Source organism: Oncorhynchus masou, chromosome 6 (genome assembly GCF_036934945.1).
Source record: "Oncorhynchus masou masou isolate Uvic2021 chromosome 6, UVic_Omas_1.1, whole genome shotgun sequence".
In the NCBI taxonomy this organism is placed as follows: Eukaryota; Metazoa; Chordata; class Actinopteri; order Salmoniformes; family Salmonidae; genus Oncorhynchus; species Oncorhynchus masou.
This window is the reverse complement of record NC_088217.1, coordinates 7692510-7712581: the sequence shown is the minus strand read 5'-3', so window position 1 is coordinate 7712581 and position 20072 is coordinate 7692510. Positions and strand designations below refer to the sequence as shown.

At 43.3% G+C, this 20072-nt stretch overlaps 1 protein-coding gene across 2 annotated transcripts in view; it reads right to left on the bottom strand.

Moving 5' to 3' along the window:
- grm7 (glutamate metabotropic receptor 7) overlaps nt 1-20072 on the bottom strand; it is a 443553-nt gene that overhangs the window by 297873 nt on the left and 125608 nt on the right. For both annotated transcript variants that reach the window (XM_064967486.1, XM_064967487.1), the window contains exon 2: nt 11164-11380. In XM_064967486.1, coding sequence (XP_064823558.1) covers nt 11164-11380 — 217 coding nt within the window. The remainder of the gene's footprint in view (nt 1-11163; nt 11381-20072) is intronic.

Below are 20072 nucleotides of genomic sequence, written 5' to 3'. Positions count from 1 at the left end.
CATAGACCTCCGTCAAGCATAGACCTCCGTCAAGAATAGACCTCCGTCAAGCATAGACCTCCGTCAAGCATAGACCTCCGTCAAGCATAGACCTCCGTCAAGCATAGACCTCCGCCAAGCATAGACCTCTGTCAAGCATAGACCTCCGTCAAGCATAGACCTCCGTCAAGCATAGACCTCCGTCAAGAATAGACCTCCGTCAAGCATAGACCTCCGTCAAGCATAGACCTCCGTCAAGCATAGACCTCTGTCAAGCATAGACCTCCGTCAAGAATAGACCTCTGTCAAGCATAGACCTCTGTCAATGCCGAAGTGTGATATTAATCAACTGCATTACATTACAATGATTGGTTGTTTAACCAGGGGATGCTAGCAGGCTGTCAACCTCAATGTCTCCTTAGTTTATAAGCTAGTAATAATATATTAACGTTATAGTCTATAACCTTTAGCAGACGATTCAATCCGAAGAGGTCCTCATTTTCTTTTTGAGGACCACATATTGAGGACCATATATTGTGGACCATATATTGAGGACCATATATTGAGGACCACATATTGAGGATCATATATTGAGGACCACATATTGAGGACCACATATTGAGGATCATATATTGAGGACCACATATTGAGGACCACATATTGAGGACCATATATTGAGGACCACATATTGAGGACCACATATTGAGGACCACATATTGAGGACCATATATTGAGGACCATATATTGAGGACTATATATTGAGGACCACATATTGAGGACCACATATTGAGGACCACATATTGAGGACCATATTGAGGACCACATATTGAGGACCATATTGAGGACCATATATTGAGGACCATATTGAGGACCATATTGAGGACCATATATTGAGGACCATATTGAGGACCATATTGAGGACCACATATTGAGGACCATATATTGAGGACCATATTGAGGACCATATATTGAGGACCATATATTGTGGACCATATTGAGGACCATATATTGAGGACCATATTGAGGACCATATATTGAGGACCATATATTGTGGACCATATTGAGGACAATATATTGAGGACCATATTGAGGACCATATATTGAGGACCATATATTGTGGACCATATTGAGGACCATATATTGAGGACCATATTGAGGACCATATATTGTGGACCATATATTGTGGATCATATTGAGGACCATATATTGAGGACCATATATTGTGGACCATATTGAGGACCATATTGAGGACCATATTGAGGACCATATTGAGGACCACATATTGAGGACCATATATTGAGGACCATATATTGAGGACCATATTGAGGACCATATATTGAGGACCATATATTGTGGACCATATTGTGGACCATATATTGTGGACCATATATTGAGGACCATATTGAGGACCATATATTGAGGACCATATATTGTGTACCATATTGAGGACCATATATTTTGGACCATATTGAGGACCATATATTGAGGACCATATTGAGGACCATATATTGTGGACCATATTGATGACCATATATTGAGGACCATATATTGTGGACCATATTGAGGACCATATATTGAGGACCATATTTATTTCACCTTTATTTAACCAGGTAGGCAAGTTGAGAACAAGTTCTCATTTACAATTGCGACCTGGCCAAAATAAAGCAAAGCAGTTCGACACATACAACGACACAGAGTTACACATGGAGCAAAACAAACATACAGCCAATAATACAGTATAAACAAGTCTATATGCGATGTGAGCAAATGAGGTGAGATAAGGGAGGTAAAGGCAAAAAAGGCCATGGTGGCAAAGTAAATACAATATAGCAAGTAAAACACTGGAATGGTAGATTTGCAATGGAAGAATGTGCAAAGTAGAAATAAAAATAATGGGGTGCAAAGGAGCAAAATAAATAAATAAATTAAATACAGTAGGGAAAGAGGTAGTTGTTTGGGCTAAAATATAGGTGGGCTATGTACAGGTGCAGTAATCTGTGAGCTGCTCTGACAGTTGGTGCTTAAAGCTAGTGAGGGAGCTAAGTGTTTCCAGTTTCAGTGCTTTTTGTAGTTCGTTCCAGTCATTGGCAGCAGAGAACTGGAAGGAGAGGCGGCCAAAGAAAGAATTGGTTTTGGGGGTGACAAGGGAGATATACCTGCTGGAGCGTGTGCTACAGGTGGGAGATGCTATGGTGACCAGCGAGCTGAGATAAGGGGGGACTTTACCTAGCAGGGTCTTGTAGATGACATGGAGCCAGTGGGTTTGACGACGAGTATGAAGCGAGGGCCAGCCAACGAGAGCGTACAGGTCGCAATGGTGGGTAGTATATGGGGCTTTGGTGACAAAACGGATTGCACTGTGATAGACTGCATCCAATTTGTTGAGTAGGGTATTGGAGGCTATTTTGTAAATGACATCGCCAAAGTCGAGGATGGTCAGTTTTACAAGGGTATGTTTGGCAGCATGAGTGAAGGATGCTTTGTTGCGAAATAGGAAGCCAATTCTAGATTTAACTTTGGATTGGAGATATTTGATATGGGTCTGGAAGGAGAGTTTACAGTCTAACCAGACACCTAAGTATTCGTACTTGTCCACGTATTCTAAATCAGAGCCGTCCAGAGTAGTGATGTTGGACAGGTGGGTAGGTGCGGGTAGCGATCGGTTGAAGAGCATGCATTTAGTTTTACTTGTATTTAAGAGCAATTGGAGGACACGGAAGGAGAGTTGTATGGCATTGAAGCTTGCCTGGAGGGTTGTTAACACAGTGTCCAAAGAAGGGCCAGAAGTATACAGAATGGTGTCGTCTGCGTAGAGGTGGATCAGAGACTCACCAGCAGCAAGAGCGACCTCATTGATGTATACGGAGAAGAGAGTCGGTCCAAGAATTGAACCCTGTGGCACCCCCATAGAGACTGCCAGAGGTCCGGATAGCAGACCCTCCGATTTGACACACTGAACTCTATCAGAGAAGTAGTTGGTGAACCAGGCGAGGCAATCATTTGAGAAACCAAGGCTGTCGAGTCTGCCGATGAGGATGTGGTGATTGACAGAGTCGAAAGCCTTGGCCAGATCAATGAACACGGCTGCACAGTAATGTTTCTTATCGATGGCGGTTAAGATATCGTTTAGGACCTTGAGTGTGGCTGAGGTGCACCCATGACCAGCTCTGAAACCAGATTGCATAGCAGAGAAGGTATGGTGAGATTCGAAATGGTCGGTAATCTGTTTGTTGACTTGACTTTCAAAGACCTTAGAAAGGCATGGTAGGATAGATATAGGTCTGGAGCAGTTTGGGTCAAGAGTGTCCCCCCCTTTGAAGAGGGGGATGACCGCAGCTGCTTTCCAATCTTTTGGGATCTCAGACGACACGAAAGAGAGGTTGAACAGGCTAGTAATAGGGGTGGCAACAATTTCGGCAGATAATTTTAGAAAGAAAGGGTCCAGATTGTCTAGCCCGGCTGATTTGTAGGGGTCCAGATTTTGCAGCTCTTTCAGAACATCAGCTGAACGGATTTGGGAGAAGGAGAAATGGGGAAGGCTTGGGCGAGTTGCTGTGGGGGGTGCAGTGCTGTTGGAGGAGTAGCCAGGTGGAAAGCATGGCCAGCCGTAGAAAAATGCTTATTGAAATTCTCAATTATAGTGGATTTATCAGTGGTGACAGTGTTTCCTATCTTCAGTGCAGTGGGCTGCTGGGAGGAGGTGTTCTTATTCTCCATGGACTTTACAGTGTCCCAGAACTTTTTTGAGTTAGTGTTGCAGGAAGCAAATTTCTGCTTGAAAAAGCTAGCCTTGGCTTTTCTAACTGCCTGTTTATAATGGTTTCTAGCTTCCCTGAACAGCTGCATATCACAGAGGCTGTTCGATGCTAATGCAGAACGCCATAGGATGTTTTTGTGTTGGTTAAGGGCAGTCAGGTCTGGGGAGAAGCAAGGGCTATATCTGTTCCTGGTTCTAAATTTCTTGAATGGGACATGTTTATTTAAGATGGTGAGGAAGGCATTTAAAAAAAATATCCAGGCATCCTCTACTGACGGGATGAGATCAATATCCTTCCAGGATACCCCGGCCAGGTCGATTAGAAAGGCCTGCTCGCTGAAGTGTTTCAGGGAGCGTTTTACAGTGATGAGTGGGGGTCGTTTGACCGCTGACCCATAACGGATGCAGGCAATGAGGCAGTGATCGCTGAGATCTTGGTTGAAGACAGCAGAGGTGTATTTAGAGGGCAAGTTGGTTAGGATGATATCTATGAGGGTGCCCGTGTTTAAGGCTTTGGGGAGGTACCTGGTAGGTTCATTGATAATTTGTGTGAGATTGAGGGCATCAAGTTTAGATTGTTTAGAGCATCCGGCGCCGACAGAGATGGCCGCCTTGCTTCGCGTTCCAAGGAACATATGCAGTTTTTTGTTTTTTTTACGTGTTATTTCTTACATTAGTACCCCAGGTCATCTTAGGTTTCATTACATACAGCCGAGAAGAACTACTGTATATAAGATCAGCGTCAACTCACCATCAGTACGACCAAGAATATGTTTTTCCCGACGCAGATCCTGTGTTCTGCCTTACAAACCGGACAACGGAATGGATCGCATGCAGCGACCCCAAAAAACGACTCCGAAAAAGAGGGAAACGTAGCGGTCTTCTGGTCAGACTACGGAGACGGGCACATCGTGCCCCACTTCCTAGCATTCTTCTTGCCAATGTCCAGTCTCTTGACAACAAGGTTGATGATATCCGAGCAAGGGTAGCATTCCAGAGGGACATCAGAGACTGTAACGTTCTGTGCTTCACGGAAACATGGCTCACTGGAGAGACGCTATCTGAAGCGGTGCAGCCAACGGGTTTCTCCACGCAGCGCGCCGACAGAAACAAACACCTTTCTGGTAAGAAGAGGGGTGGGGGTGTATGCCTTATGGCTAACGAGGCATGGTGCGATGAAAGAAACATACAGGAACTCAAATCCTTCTGTTCACCTGATTTAGAATTCCTCACAATCAAATGTAGACCGCATTACCTACCAAGAGAATTCTCTTCGATTATAATCACAGCCGTATATATCCCCCCCAAGCAGACACATCGATGGCTCTGAACGAACTTTATTTAACTCTTTGCAAACTGGAAACCATTTATCCGGAGGCTGCATTCATCGTTGTTGGGGATTTTAACAAGGCTAATCTGAAAACAAGACTCCCTAAATTTTATCAGCATATCGATTGCGCAACCAGGGGCGGAAAAACCTTGGATCACTGTTACTCTAACTTCCGCGACGCATATAAGGCCCTGCCCTGCCACCCTTTCGGAAAAGCTGACCACGACTCCATTTTGCTGATACCTGCCTACAGACAAAAGCTAAAAAAAGAAGCTCCCATGCTGAGGTCTGTCCAACGCTGGTCTGACCAAGCTGACTCCACACTCCAAGACTGCTTCCATCACGTGGACTGGGACATGTTTCGTATTGCGTCAAATAACAACATTGACGAATACGCTGATTCGGTGTGCGAGTTAAAACGTGCGTTGAAGATGTCGTTTCAATAGCAACGATTAAAACATTCCCTAACCAGAAACCTTGGATTGATGGCAGCATTCGTGTGAAACTGAAAGCGCGAACCACTGCTTTCAATCAGGGAACGGTGTCTGGTAACATGACTGAATACAAACAATGCAGCTATTCCCTCCGTAAGGCTATCAAACAAGCTAAGCGTCAGTACAGAGACAAAGTAGAATCCCAATTCAACGGCTCAGACACAAGAGGCATGTGGCAGGGTCTACAGTCAATCACAGACTACAGGAAGAAATCCAGCCCAGTCATGGACCAGGATGTCTTGCTCCCAGGCAGACTAAATAACTTTTTTGCCCGCTTTGTGGACAATACAGTGCCACTGACACTGCCTGCAACGGAAAAATGCGGTCTCTCCTTCACTGCAGCCGAGGTGAGTAAAACATTTAAACGTGTTAACCCTCGCAAGGCTGCAGGCCCAGACGGCATCCCCAGCCGCGCCCGCAGAGCATGCGCAGACCAGCTGGCTGGTGTGTTTACGGACATATTCAATCAATCCTTATACCAATCTGCTGTTCCCACATGCTTCAAGAGGGCCACCATCGTTCCTGTTCCCAAGAAAGCTAAGGTAACTGAGCTAAACGCCTACCGCCCCGTAGCATTCACTTCCGTCATCATGAAGTGCTTTGAGAGACTAGTCAAGGACCATATCACCTCCACCCTACCTGACACCCTAGACCCACTCCAATTTGCTTACCGCTCAAATAGGTCCACAGACGATGCAATCTCAACCACACTGCACACTGCCCTAACCCATCTGGACAAAAGGAATACCTATGTTAGAATGCTGTTCATCGACTACAGCTCGGCATTCAACACCATAGTAACCTCCAAGCTCGTCATCAAGCTCGAGACCCTGGGTCTCGACCCCGCCCTGTGCAACTGGGTACTGGACTTCCTGACGGGCCGCCCCCAGGTGGTGAGGGTAGGTAACAACATCTCCTCCCCGCTGATCCTCAACACTGGGGCCCCTCAAGGGTGCGTTCTGAGCCCTCTCCTGTACTCCCTGTTCACCCACGACTGCGTGGCCACGCACGCCTCCAACTCAATCATCAAGTTTGCGGACGACACAACAGTGGTAGGCTTGATTACCAACAACGACGAGACGGCCTACAGGGAGGAGGTGAGGGCCCTCGGAGTGTGGTGTCAGGAAAATAACCTCACACTCAACGTCAACAAAACTAAGGAGATGATTGTGGACTTCAGGAAACAGCAGAGGGAACACCCCCCTATCCACATCGATGGAACAGTAGTGGAGAGAGTAGCAAGTTTTAAGTTCCTCGGCATACACATCACAGACAAACTGAATTGGTCCACTCACACAGACAGCATCGTGAAGAAGGCGCAGCAGCGCCTCTTCAACCTCAGGAGGCTGAAGAAATTTGGCTTGTCACCAAAAGCACTCACAAACTTCTATAGATGCACAATCGAGAGCATCTTGGCGGGCTGTATCACCGCCTGGTACGGCAACTGCTCCGCCCTCAACCGTAAGGCTCTCCAGAGGGTAGTGAGGTCTGCACAACGCATCATCGGGGGCAAACTACCTGCCCTCCAGGACACCTACTCCACCCGATGTTACAGGAAGGCCATAAAGATCATCAAGGACATCTACCACCCGAGCCACTGCCTGTTCACCCCGCTATCATCCAGAAGGCGAGGTCAGTACAGGTGCATCAAAGCTGGGACCGAGAGACTGAAAAACAGCTTCTATCTCAAGGCCATCAGACTGTTAAACAGCCACCACTAACATTGAGTGGCTGCTGCCAACACACTGACACTGACTCAACTCCAGCCACTTTAATAATGGGAATTGATGGGAAATGATGTAAATATATCACTAGCCACTTTAAACAATGCTACCTTATATAATGTTACTTACCCTACATTATTCATCTCATATGCATACGTATATACTGTACTCTATATCATTGACTGCATCCTTATGTAATACATGTATCACTAGCCACTTTAACTATGCCACTTTGTTTACATACTCATCTCATATGTATATACTCTACTCGATACCATCTACTGTATCTTACCTATGCTGCTCTGTACCATCACTCATTCATATATCCTTATGTACATATTCTTTATCCCCTTACACTGTGTATAAGACAGTAGATTAGGAATTGTTAGTTAGATTACTTGTTGGTTATTACTGCATTGTCGGAACTAGAAGCACAAGCATTTCGCTACACTCGCATTAACATCTGCTAACCATGTGTATGTGACAAATAAAATTTGATTTGATTTGATTTAGGATGGCTGGGGTGTTAAGCATGTTCCAGTTTAGGTCGCCTAGCAGCACGAGCTCTGAAGATAGATGGGGGGCAATCAGTTCACATATGGTGTCCAGAGCACAACTGGGGGCAGAGGGTGGTCTATAGCAGACTGCAACAGTGAGAGACTTGTTTCTAGAGATGTGGATTTTTAAAAGTAGAAGTTCAAATTGTTTGGGTACAGACCTGGAGGACGACCATATATTGAGGACCATATATTGTGGAGCATATTGAGGACCATATATTGAGGACCATATTGACCATATATTTGGGCTCCCAAGTGGCGCAGCGGTCCAAGGCACTGCATCTCAGTGCAAGAGGCATCACTACAGTAGGGCAGCACACAATTGGCACGGGTTTGGCCAGAGTAGGCAGTCATTGTAAAGAAGAATTTGTTCTTAACTGACTTGCCTGGTTAAATAAAAAAAAATAAAAAAAATTGAGAATCATAAGTATTTTGCTGAAGCTCAAAATTCTCCTCATAGAAATCAAATAGAGCGAATTTCATCCATGTCTTCCCTACCGGGGGCTTGACCTCTGAACCCTCTGTACACAACGCTCTGTCATTCAAAGTCGCCAATACTAGCTGAGGGCAAGACTAAGGTCAACTGTCAAACCGTGATAGACAGTTGATTTCAGATCTCAGGGAGGGTGACATCACCACACGACAGCTGCTTCTTGGGTTGGCGGGTGGCGGGACACAATGCACATTGGCTAACCAGGCTATCTGCATTGTGTCCTGCCACCCACCACCCACCAACCCCTCTTTACACTACTGCTGCTCTCTGTTCATCATATATGCATAGTCACTTTAACCATATCTACATGTACATACTACCTCAATCAGCCTGACTCACCGGTGCCTGTATGTAGCCTCACTACTTGTATAGCCTCTCTACTGTATATAGCCTCTCACTGTATATAGCCTCTCTACTGTATATAGCCTCTCTACTGTATATAGTCTCGCTACTGTTTTTCACTGTCTATTTACTGTTGTTTTATGTCTTTACTTACCTATTGTTCACCTAATACCTTTTTTGCACTATTGGTTAGAACCTGTAAGTAAGCATTTCACTGTTAGGTCTACACCTGTTGTATTCGGCGCACGTGACAAATAAACTTCAATATCCTGCTTGCTCATGTCTGTTACATCTGCTATATTATTAAAGGGGCGCAGGGTAGCCTAGTGGCAGGGTAGCCTAGTGGTTCGAGTGTTGGACTAGCAACTGGGAAGGTTGCAAGTTCAAACCCCCAAGCTGACAAGGTACAAATCTGTCATTCTGCCCCTGAACAGGCAGTTAACCCACTGTTCCTAGTCCATCATTGAAAATAAGAATTTATTCTTAACTGACTTGCCTAGTTAAATGAAGGTAAAATAAAGAAAAAAAGAAAGAAACCTCCCCTATAGGCTTTTATGTGGTCAAATACATCTTGTTGATTGATTACGGTTGTCAAGGACTTCCCAAAAGAGAAAAACAATCACTGTCCAAAACAGTTGATGAGCAGTCGTTGCTTATGAAGAAAGAGGATCAGTGTCTTCCTAGAGTGGAATTGTTTGTTTCCTAAAGAGTGAAATTGTTTGTTTCCTAAAGAGTGAAATTGTTCGGTTGACATTTAAAGAAGGTCTACATGTTTATCCTTTTCTTAGATTCTAGCATACATACTGTACATACATACATACATACAGTACCAGTGAAAAGTGTGTACACACCTACTCATTCAAGGGTTTTCCTTTATTTAGACTGTTTTCTACATTGTGGAATAATTGTGAAGAAACTATGAAATAACACATTGGAAATCATCTAGTAAAACAAAAAAGTGTTACAGTAATACAGTAAACAAATCAAAATATACTTTAGATTTTATAGTCTTCAAAGTAGCCACCCTTTGCCTTGATGACAGCTTTGCACACTTTTGGCATTCTCTCATCCAGCTTCACTTGGAATGCTTTTCCAACGGTCTTGAAGGAGTTACCACATTTGCTGAGCACTTGTTGGCTGCTTTAACTTCACTCTGTAGTCCAACTCATCCCAAACCATCTCAATTGGGTTGAGGTCATTTAGGTTGCAATTTCTGAGGCTGGTAAATCTAATGAACTAATCCTCTGCAGCAGATGTAACTCTGGGTTTTCCATTCCTATGGCGGTCCTCATGAGAGCCAGTTTCATCACAGTGCATGATGGGTTTTGCGACTGCACTTGAAGAAACATTAAAAAACATGACCCTCATGTCTTAAAGTAATAATGAACTGTCATTTCTCTTTGCTTATTTGAGCAGTTCTTGACATAATATGGACTTGGTCTTTTACCAAATAGGGCTATCTTTTGTATACCACCCCTATCTTGTCACAACACTACTGATTGGCTCAAACGTATTAAGAAGGAATGAAATTCTACATATTAAGTTTTAAGAGGGCACACCTTTTATTTGAAATTGAAAGCCTCAATGCATTCCAGGTAACTACTGGCAAAGGGTGGCTATTTTGAAGAATCTCAAATATAAAATATATTTGTATTTGTTTAACACTTTTTTGGTTAAGGCTTGATTCATATATGTTATTTCATAGTTTCGATGTATTCACTATTATACAAAAAAAATCTGAAATAGTAAAAATAAAGAATAACCCTTGAATGAGTCGGCCCAAACCTTTGACTGGTGCTTATATACACATACATATACGGTTTGTCTCTTACCAAACTCAAAGTAGACATCCTCTGAATAAACTGAGTCATTTCTAACTTGCAACCCTTGGTGGTTATCGTAGTTTGTTTAATTCAACCTGAAGGTTATTTTAATTCCTTGACCATTTGATCACATCACACGTTCATCCACTTTACACCCTTGCATTAAGTTTTATTATTGGAAAACATTCAATCAATCAATCAAATGTATTTTTAAAGCCATTGTTTCATCACCAGTTGTCACAAAGTGCTATACAGATACCCAGCGTAAAACTCCAAAGAGCAAGCAATGAGATGTATAAGCACAGTGGCTAAGAACAACTCCCTAGAAGGTGGGAATCTTTAAAGGAACCTATAGAGGGGTGACCAGTCCTCTTCTGGCTGTACTGGATAGAGAGAAGCCAGGCTCAGAGGGGTGGCCAGTCCTCTTCTGGCTGGCCTTGATTGAGAGAAGCCAGGCTCAGAGGGGTGGCCAGTTCTCTTCTGGCTGTACTGGGTAGAGAGTAACCAGGCTCAGAGGGGTGGCCAGTCCTCTACTCTCTGTACTGGGTAGAGAGTAACCAGGCTCAGAGTGGTGGCCTGTCCTCTTCTGGCTGTACCGGCTGGATATTTAAGAGTACATGGCCATTAAGGCCAGATTCACCAGAGAGGTTACTTTGGGACTCACCTGCTTCTCGGGACAGCTGTTGGAAGGCATCCACTCCCTTCTCTCCATAGGATCCTTCTGACGCGATGGTAGATACGTAGCTCCAGCCCATGGCCTTGACTATGTCCACCATGGCTTGGGCCTGGAACGAGTCCGGAGGCACCACGCGGGAGAAGAAGTCGTATCGTCGGTCGTCGCTCAGCTCCGGGGCCGTGGAGGCATAGCTGATCTGAGGAATCTGAGGAGAGAGAGAGGAGAAAGAAGGGATGAGTTAAGATGGAGAACAGGAGAATACAGTAAGTAGATTATACGATTAGTCTCAGTATGCTATCCATCTTTTATATTATGAACTCTAGGAGCACAATAACTGTACTGTCAATCATCAGATGAATAGTCAAATCCCATTTAATGATGCCCATGGCCTGCATAGTTCTCTGCATTTCCATACACGAGTGAGTCCTCAGATCGGCATACATGGCTAACAAGTGTGGGTACATCCTTACATACGTGACATTGTCTTATTGTATAGACAATCATGCCAGGAAATTCTGACAGAGATATCGAACCATGCTTAATAACAGAGACAGTGAATGTTCAAATGTTTTTAATCTCCTTGACTTCAGCAAAACTTGTTCAAACTTGGGAAAATCAAACATTCAGCCTATAGACGCTATGGATGATCTAGTCTAGAAGTAGGGAACATCAAACATTCAGCCTACAGACGCTATGGATGATCTAGTCTAGAAGTAGGGAACATCAAACATTCAGCCTACAGACGCTATGGATGATCTAGTCTAGAATTTGTGAACATCAAACATTCAGCCTACAGACGCTATGGATGATCTAGTCTAGAAGTAGGGACATGAAACATTCAACAGGTAGTTTGCACACAGTGATGCGTTGTGCAGACCTCACTACCCTCTGGAGAGCCTTACGGTTGTGGACGGAGCAGTTGCCGTACCAGGCGATGAGACAGCTCAACAAGATGCTGTCGATTGTGCATCTGTAAAGGTTTGTGAGTGTTTTTCGTGACAAGCTAAATTTCTTCAGCCTCCTGAGGTTGCGCCATCTTCAAAACGCTGTCTGTGTGGGTGGACCATTTCAGTTTGTCTGTGATGTGTACCGAGGAACTTAAAACTTTCCACCTTCACTTCTGTCCCGTCGATGTGGATAGGGGTGTGCTCCCTCTTCTGTTTCCTGAAGTCCACGATCATCTCTTTTGTTTTGTTGACGTTGAGTGGGAGGTTATTTTCCTGACACCATATTCAGAGGGCCCTCACCTCCTCCCTGTAGGCCATCTAGTTGTTGTTGGTAATCAAGCCTACTGCTGTTGTGTCGTCTGCAAACTTGATAAGTGAGTTGCAGTCGTGCATGGCCACACAGTCATGGGTGAACAGAGAGTACAGGAGAGGGCTGAGAACGCACCCATGTGGGGCCCCCCAGTGTTGAGAATCAGCAGGGTGGAGATGTTGTTTCCTACCCTCACCACTTGACGGTGGCCCGTCAGAAAGTCCGGGACACAGTTGCACAGGGTGTGGTCGACACCCAGGATCTCGAGCTTAATGATGAGTTTGGAGGGTACTATGATGTTAAATGCTGAGCTGTCTTCGATGAACAGCATTCTTACATAGGTATTCCTCTTGTCCAGATGGGTTAGGGCAGTGTGCAGTGTGATTGTGTTGTCTGTGGACCTATTGGGGAGGTAGGCAAATTGGAGTGGGTCTAGGGTGTCAGGTAGGGTGGAGGTGGTATGATCCTTGACAAGTCTCTCAAGCACTTCATGATAACGGAAGTGAGTGCTACGGGGCGATAGTCATTTAGCTCAGTTACCTTAGCTTTCTTGGGAACAGGAACAATGGTGGCCCTCTTGAAGCATGTGGTAACAGCAGACTGGGATAGGGAATGATTGAATATGTCCGTAAACACACCAGCAAGATCACCTCCCAAACCAAGGCTCTTCTCCCCCGATTGCTCAGTTGGGCCAGTCGGCCAGGAAGAGTCTTGGTGTGTCTGCACCAGCCAGAACTGTTTCCTGTTGTGTGTCTGCACCAGCCAGAACTGTGTTCTGTTGTGTGTCTGCACCAGCCAGAACTGTGTTCTGTTGTGTGTCTGCACCAGCCAGAACTGTTTCCTGTTGTGTGTCTGCACCAGCCAGAACTGTGTTCTGTTGTGTGTCTGCACCAGCCAGAACAGTTTCCTGTTGTGTGTCTGCACCAGCCAGAACTGTTTCCTGTTGTGTGTCTGCACCAGCCAGAACAGTTTCCTGTTGTGTGTCTGCACCAGCCAGAACTGTTTCCTGTTGTGTGTCTGCACCAGCCAGAACTGTTTCCTGTTGTGTGTCTGCACCAGCCAGAACTGTGTTCTGTTGTGTGTCTGCACCAGCCAGAACTGTGTTCTGTTGTGTGTCTGCACCAGCCAGAACTGTTTTCGGTCGCTTTCTCTGTGTTATTTTGTTATCTCCGTGTTTATTTAATAAATGTGGACACATTCCACGCCGCACCTTGGTCCTCACCTTCTTCCACCGACGATGACCATTACATATATATTATAACATAACAAAATGTGGAAAAATTCAAGGCGTCTGGAATACTTTCTGTACACAACTTTACATGATGTGAACAGTTTTACTACATTACACTGAGGGATTTATTGACACTTGTAAAAGCAACATGGTTTTATGTGCAGCAGTTTAAAAGGTTCTTGTTTAACTTAAAAAATAACCTACAAGTAATATGATCACTATTGTTGCACAAATAGGTGTAGATAGTACATTTTATGTTTATCTTTTCAATATATCACAAAATGTTTCTGCGTTTTTTATTTTATTATTATTTTATTATTTTGAACACTTTGGAACTGTGTGTTGACATTATTTATTATTATTAATTATTTTATATTATATATTATATTTATTTATCATTTATCCATATGTCTTGTCAAGAGGAATCAGCGACAGCACCATTTTCAACTTAATTTTTAGGAATATACAGCACCTTCATAAAGTTTCCACGTGTTGTTGTATCACTGGCCTGTACACAATACCCTGTCAAATTGCCGAATTATACTGGGTAGAGAGGAATATTTTTTTTTTTTTACACATTAATTAAAAATGAAAAGCTGTAATGTCTTGAGTCAATAAGTATTCAACCCGTTTGTTATGGCCTAAATACTGTAAATTCAGAAGTATAAATATGCTGAACAAGTGACATAATAAGTTGCATGGTCTCACTCTGTGTGCATTAATAGTCTTAACATGCTTTTTGAATGACTACCTCATCTTTGTACCCCTAAACATACAATTATCTGTAAAATCCCTAAGTCGAGCAGTGCATATCAAACAAAGATTCAACCATAAAGATCATGTAGATTTTTCAATGCCTCGCTAAGAAGGTCACCTATTGGTAGATGGGTAAAAATAATAACATAAATACAGATATTGAATATCCCTTTGAACATGGTGAAGTAATTATTTATACTTTGGCAGTGGTGGAAAAAGTACCCAATTTAAGTACTTGAGTAAAAGTAAAGATACCTTAATAGAAAATGAATCAAGTAAAAGTGAAAGTTGCCCAGTAAAATACTACTTGATTAAAAGTCTACAAGTATTTGTTTTTAAATACACAGTATCAAAAGTAAATGTAATTGCTAAAATATACTTATGTATTAAAGTAAAAGTAAAAGTATAAATAATTTCAGATTCCTTATATTAAGCACACTAGACGTCAATATTTTCTTAATTTTTTTTTTTTTTTTTACATTTCGATAGCCAGGGGCACACTCCATTTACCAAGTTAACCATGAAGCACCAAGGATGTTCTCTTGATAAGTGTGTGAATTGGACCATTTTCTTGTCAACATGTAATGATTACTTTTGGGTGTCAGTGGAAAATGTATGGAGTAAAAAGTACATCAATTTTCTTGAGGAATGTAATGAAGTAAAAGTTGTCAAACATATTCAAGTAACATACAGATAACCCCAAAAATGACTTAAGTAATACTTTAAAGTATTGTACTTTCAACATTTAACATCCAATGATATTGTACTTTCAATATTTAACATCCAATGATATTGTACTTAAATCAAGTTTAAAAAACTGCCGAATGAGGCTAAAAACATGCTGTATTTATTTTGATGATATACCAGAAACAAATCAAATCAATATTCATATTACAGCTCATCAGAACAAAACAAATCAAATCAATATTCATATTACAGGTCATCAGAACAAACGTCTACTTCCGCCACAAGAAAACTAATATTTGTATATTTAAAACAGTTTTTACACATCTGGTCATTTCAGTTTAAAAGGAGTTCAGAGTTATCAGTATGGGAAGATGTAAATAAACTTCTAAATTAGTTTGACACCAAGTTCACCACCCCAATTAAATGTATTCTAAGGAAGGTTTGAGATTATTTCACCATTTGTCCATTCCAGTCTGGTCTCTTGGCTTTATCGTGAACAAAACCTATTTAAGAAAGAGCTCCTTTAGCTGTAAATCTCAACAAGATGATATGTTTTCAATTAGCCCTTTGATCTCTCTTGATTTAATGGCCGGAGAGAAGAAGCATTCATCTGTAAACACTGTACATTAGTAAAGGAGTGGAGAAGAGGACTTAACTACTTTACACCACTGATTATCTCACCAATAGACTTCTACTTGTTTTAACTTGTAACATCTCTTACTTACATCCACGTAAGTTACTTTGAAAGACAAATGTAACTTTTATTTCTCTACATTCCGAAAGAAAATAAATGTACTTTTTACTTCTTACATTTTCCCTCACACCCAAAAGTACGCGTTACACGTTGACAGGAAAATGGTCCAATTCACGCACTTATCAAGAGAACATCCCTGGTCATCACTACTGCCTCTGATCTGGAGGACTCACTAAACAGAGAACATCCCTGTTCATCACTACTGCGTCTGATCTGACTGACTTACTAATGCTTTGTTTTTATTATGTCTGAGTGTTGGAGTGTGCCCCTGGCTATCGAAATGGGTTATTCTTTTACTGTTGATAATGAAGTATATTTAAAACCAAATACTTTTAGACTTTTACTCAAGTAGTAAGTCAGTCAGTCCTGCTACACTACAGGGCTGTTTTGCACAGACTGGAATATGTTGGCTTTGAGGAATACACCACCTCAGTCGTCATCGGCTTCATCAATAAGTGCACACTGTGTGACTGTACGTACATACCCCAACCAGAAGCCATGGATTACAGGCAACATCCGCATCGAGCTAAAGGCTAGAGCTGACGCTTTCAAGGAGCGGGAGACTAATCAGTACGCTTATAAGAAATCCCCTTATGCCCTCAGACGAACCATCCAACAATAAGTGTCAATACAGGATTAAGATTGAATCCTACTACACCGGCTCTGATGCTCGTCGGGTGTGGCAGGGCTTGAAAACGTTTACGGACTACAAAGGGAAACCCAGACGCGAGCTACCCAGTGACGCGAGCCTACCCGTTGAGCTAAATGCCTTTTATGCTCTCTTCAAGACAAGCAACACTGAAGCATGCACGAGAGCGCCAGCTGTTCTGGATGACAGTGTGATAACGCTCTCGGTAGCCGATGACAACAAAACCTTTAAACAGGTCAACATTCACAAAGCCTCTGCGCCAGATGGATTACCAGGATGTGAACTCAAAGCATGCACCAAATGCCAAGTGTCTTCACTGACTGAGTCTGTAATACCTACATGTTTCAAGCAGACCACCATAGTCCCTGTGCCAAGACAGTGAAAGTAACCAGCCAAACACGCCTCCAACAACATCATCAAGTTGGTATGGAAACTGCTGGGCATCTGACCGTAAGCGTCTAGGAGGGTAGTGTGATTGCCCCCTGTATATTAATTTAATTTACCAGGCAAGTCAGATAAGAACAAATTCCTATTTTCAATGACGGCCTAGGAACAGGGGCAGAACGACAGACCTTGTCAGCTCAGGGATTCGAACTTGCAACCTTTCGGTTACTCGTCCAATGCTCTAACCACTAGGCTACCCTGCCGCTATAGCCTCCACATTGACTCTGTACCGGTACTCCCTGTATATAGCCTCCACATTGACTCTGTACCGGTACCCCCTGTATATAGCCTCCACATTGACTCTGTACCGGTACCCCCTGTATATAGCCTCCACATTGACTCTGTACCGGTACCCCCTGTATATAGCCTCCACATTGACTCTGTACCGGTACCCCCTGTATATAGCCTCCACATTGACTCTGTACCGGTAACCCCTGTATATAGCCTCCACACTGACTCGGTACCGGTAACCCCTGTATATAGCCTCCACATTGACTCTGTACCGGTACCCCCTGTATATAGCCTCCACATTGACTCTGTACCGGTACCCCCTGTATATAGTCTCCACATTGACTCGGTACCGGTAACCCCTATATATAGCCTCCACACTGACTCTGTACCGTAATACCCTGTATATAGCCTCCACATTGACTCTGTACCGTAATACCCTGTATATAGCCTCCACACTGACTCTGTACCGTAATACCCTGTATATAGCCTCCACACTGACTCTGTACCGTAATACCCTGTATATAGCCTCCACACTGACTCTGTACCGTAATACCCTGTATATAGCCTCCACATTGACTCTGTACCGTAATACCCTGTATATAGCCTCCACATTGACTCTGTACCGTAATACCCTGTATATAGCCTCCACACTGACTCTGTACCGTAATACCCTGTATATAGCCTCCACACTGACTCGGTTCCTGTTCCCCATGTATATAGCCTCCACACTGACTCTGTACCGTAATACCCTGTATATAGCCTCCACATTGACTCTGTACCGTAATACCCTGTATATAGCCTCCACACTGACTCTGTACCGTAATACCCTGTATATAGCCTCCACACTGACTCGGTTCCTGTTCCCCATGTATATAGCCTCCACACTGACTCTGTACCGTAATACCCTGTATATAGCCTCCATACTGACTCGGTTCCTGTTCCCCATGTATATAGCCTCCACACTGACTCTGTACCGTAATACCCTGTATATAGCCTCCATACTGACTCGGTTCCTGTTCCCCATGTATATAGCCTCCACACTGACTCTGTACCGTAATACCCTGTATATAGCCTCCATACTGACTCGGTTCCTGTTCCCCATGTATATAGCCTCCACACTGACTCTGTACCGTAATACCCTGTATATAGCCTCCACACTGACTCTGTACCGTAATACCCTGTATATAGCCTCCACATTGACTCTGTACCGTAATACCCTGTATATAGCCTCCACACTGACTCTGTACCGTAATACCCTGTATATAGCCTCCACACTGACTCTGTACCGTAATACCCTGTATATAGCCTCCACATTGACTCTGTACCGTAATACCCTGTATATAGCCTCCACATTGACTCTGTACCGTAATACCCTGTATATAGCCTCCACATTGACTCTGTACCGTAATACCCTGTATATAGCCTCCACACTGACTCTGTACCGTAATACCCTGTATATAGCCTCCATACTGACTCGGTTCCTGTTCCCCATGTATATAGCCTCCACACTGACTCTGTACCGTAATACCCTGTATATAGCCTCCACACTGACTCTGTACCGTAATACCCTGTATATAGCCTCCATACTGACTCGGTTCCTGTTCCCCATGTATATAGCCTCCACACTGACTCTGTACCGTAATACCCTGTATATAGCCTCCACACTGACTCTGTACCGTAATACCCTGTATATAGCCTCCACACTGACTCTGTACCGTAATACCCTGTATATAGCCTCCACACTGACTCTGTACCGTAATACCCTGTATATAGCCTCCACACTGACTCTGTACCGTAATACCCTGTATATAGCCTCCACACTGACTCGGTTCCTGTTCCCCATGTATATAGCCTCCACATTGACTCTGTACCGTAATACCCTGTATATAGCCTCCACACTGACTCTGTACCGTAATACCCTGTATATAGCCTCCATACTGACTCGGTTCCTGTTCCCCATGTATATAGCCTCCACACTGACTCTGTACCGTAATACCCTGTATATAGCCTCCACACTGACTCTGTACCGTAATACCCTGTATATAGCCTCCACACTGACTCTGTACCGTAATACCCTGTATATAGCCTCCACACTGACTCTGTACCGTAATACCCTGTATATAGCCTCCACACTGACTCTGTACCGTAATACCCTGTATATAGCCTCCACACTGACTCGGTTCCTGTTCCCCATGTATATAGCCTCCACATTGACTCTGTACCGTAATACCCTGTATATAGCCTCCACACTGACTCTGTACCGTAATACCCTGTATATAGCCTCCACACTGACTCGGTTCCTGTTCCCCATGTATATAGCCTCATTATTGTTATTCTTATTGAGTTACTTTTTATTCATACTTTAGTTTAGCCTACTTGGTAAATACTTTCTTCTTCTTGAACTGCACTGTTGGTTAAGGGCTTGTAAGTAATGTAAGTAACCATTTCACGGTAAAGTCTACACTTGGTGTATTCGGCGCATGTGGCAAGTAAATTTTTATTCAATTTGAGTATTTTACTGAAGTGACTTTCACTTTTACTTGAGTGATTTTCTATTACGGTAGCTATACTTTCACTCAAGTATGACAGTTGAGTACTTTTTTCACCACTGTGAGATAATATTAAAGTACAACAAGTATTCGCGTCTATGGGTGAGATAAAATTAAAGTACAACAAGTATTCGTGTCTATGCTGCCCTCCTACCATGTAGGGAGAGAGGGAAGTATACAACAAGTATTCGCGTCTATGGGTGAGATAATATTAAAGTACAACAAGTATCCGTGTGTATGGGTGAGATAATATATTAAAGTACAACAAGTATCCGTGTGTATGGGTGAGATAAAATTAAAGTACAACAAGTATTCGTGTCTATGCTGCCCTCCTACCAT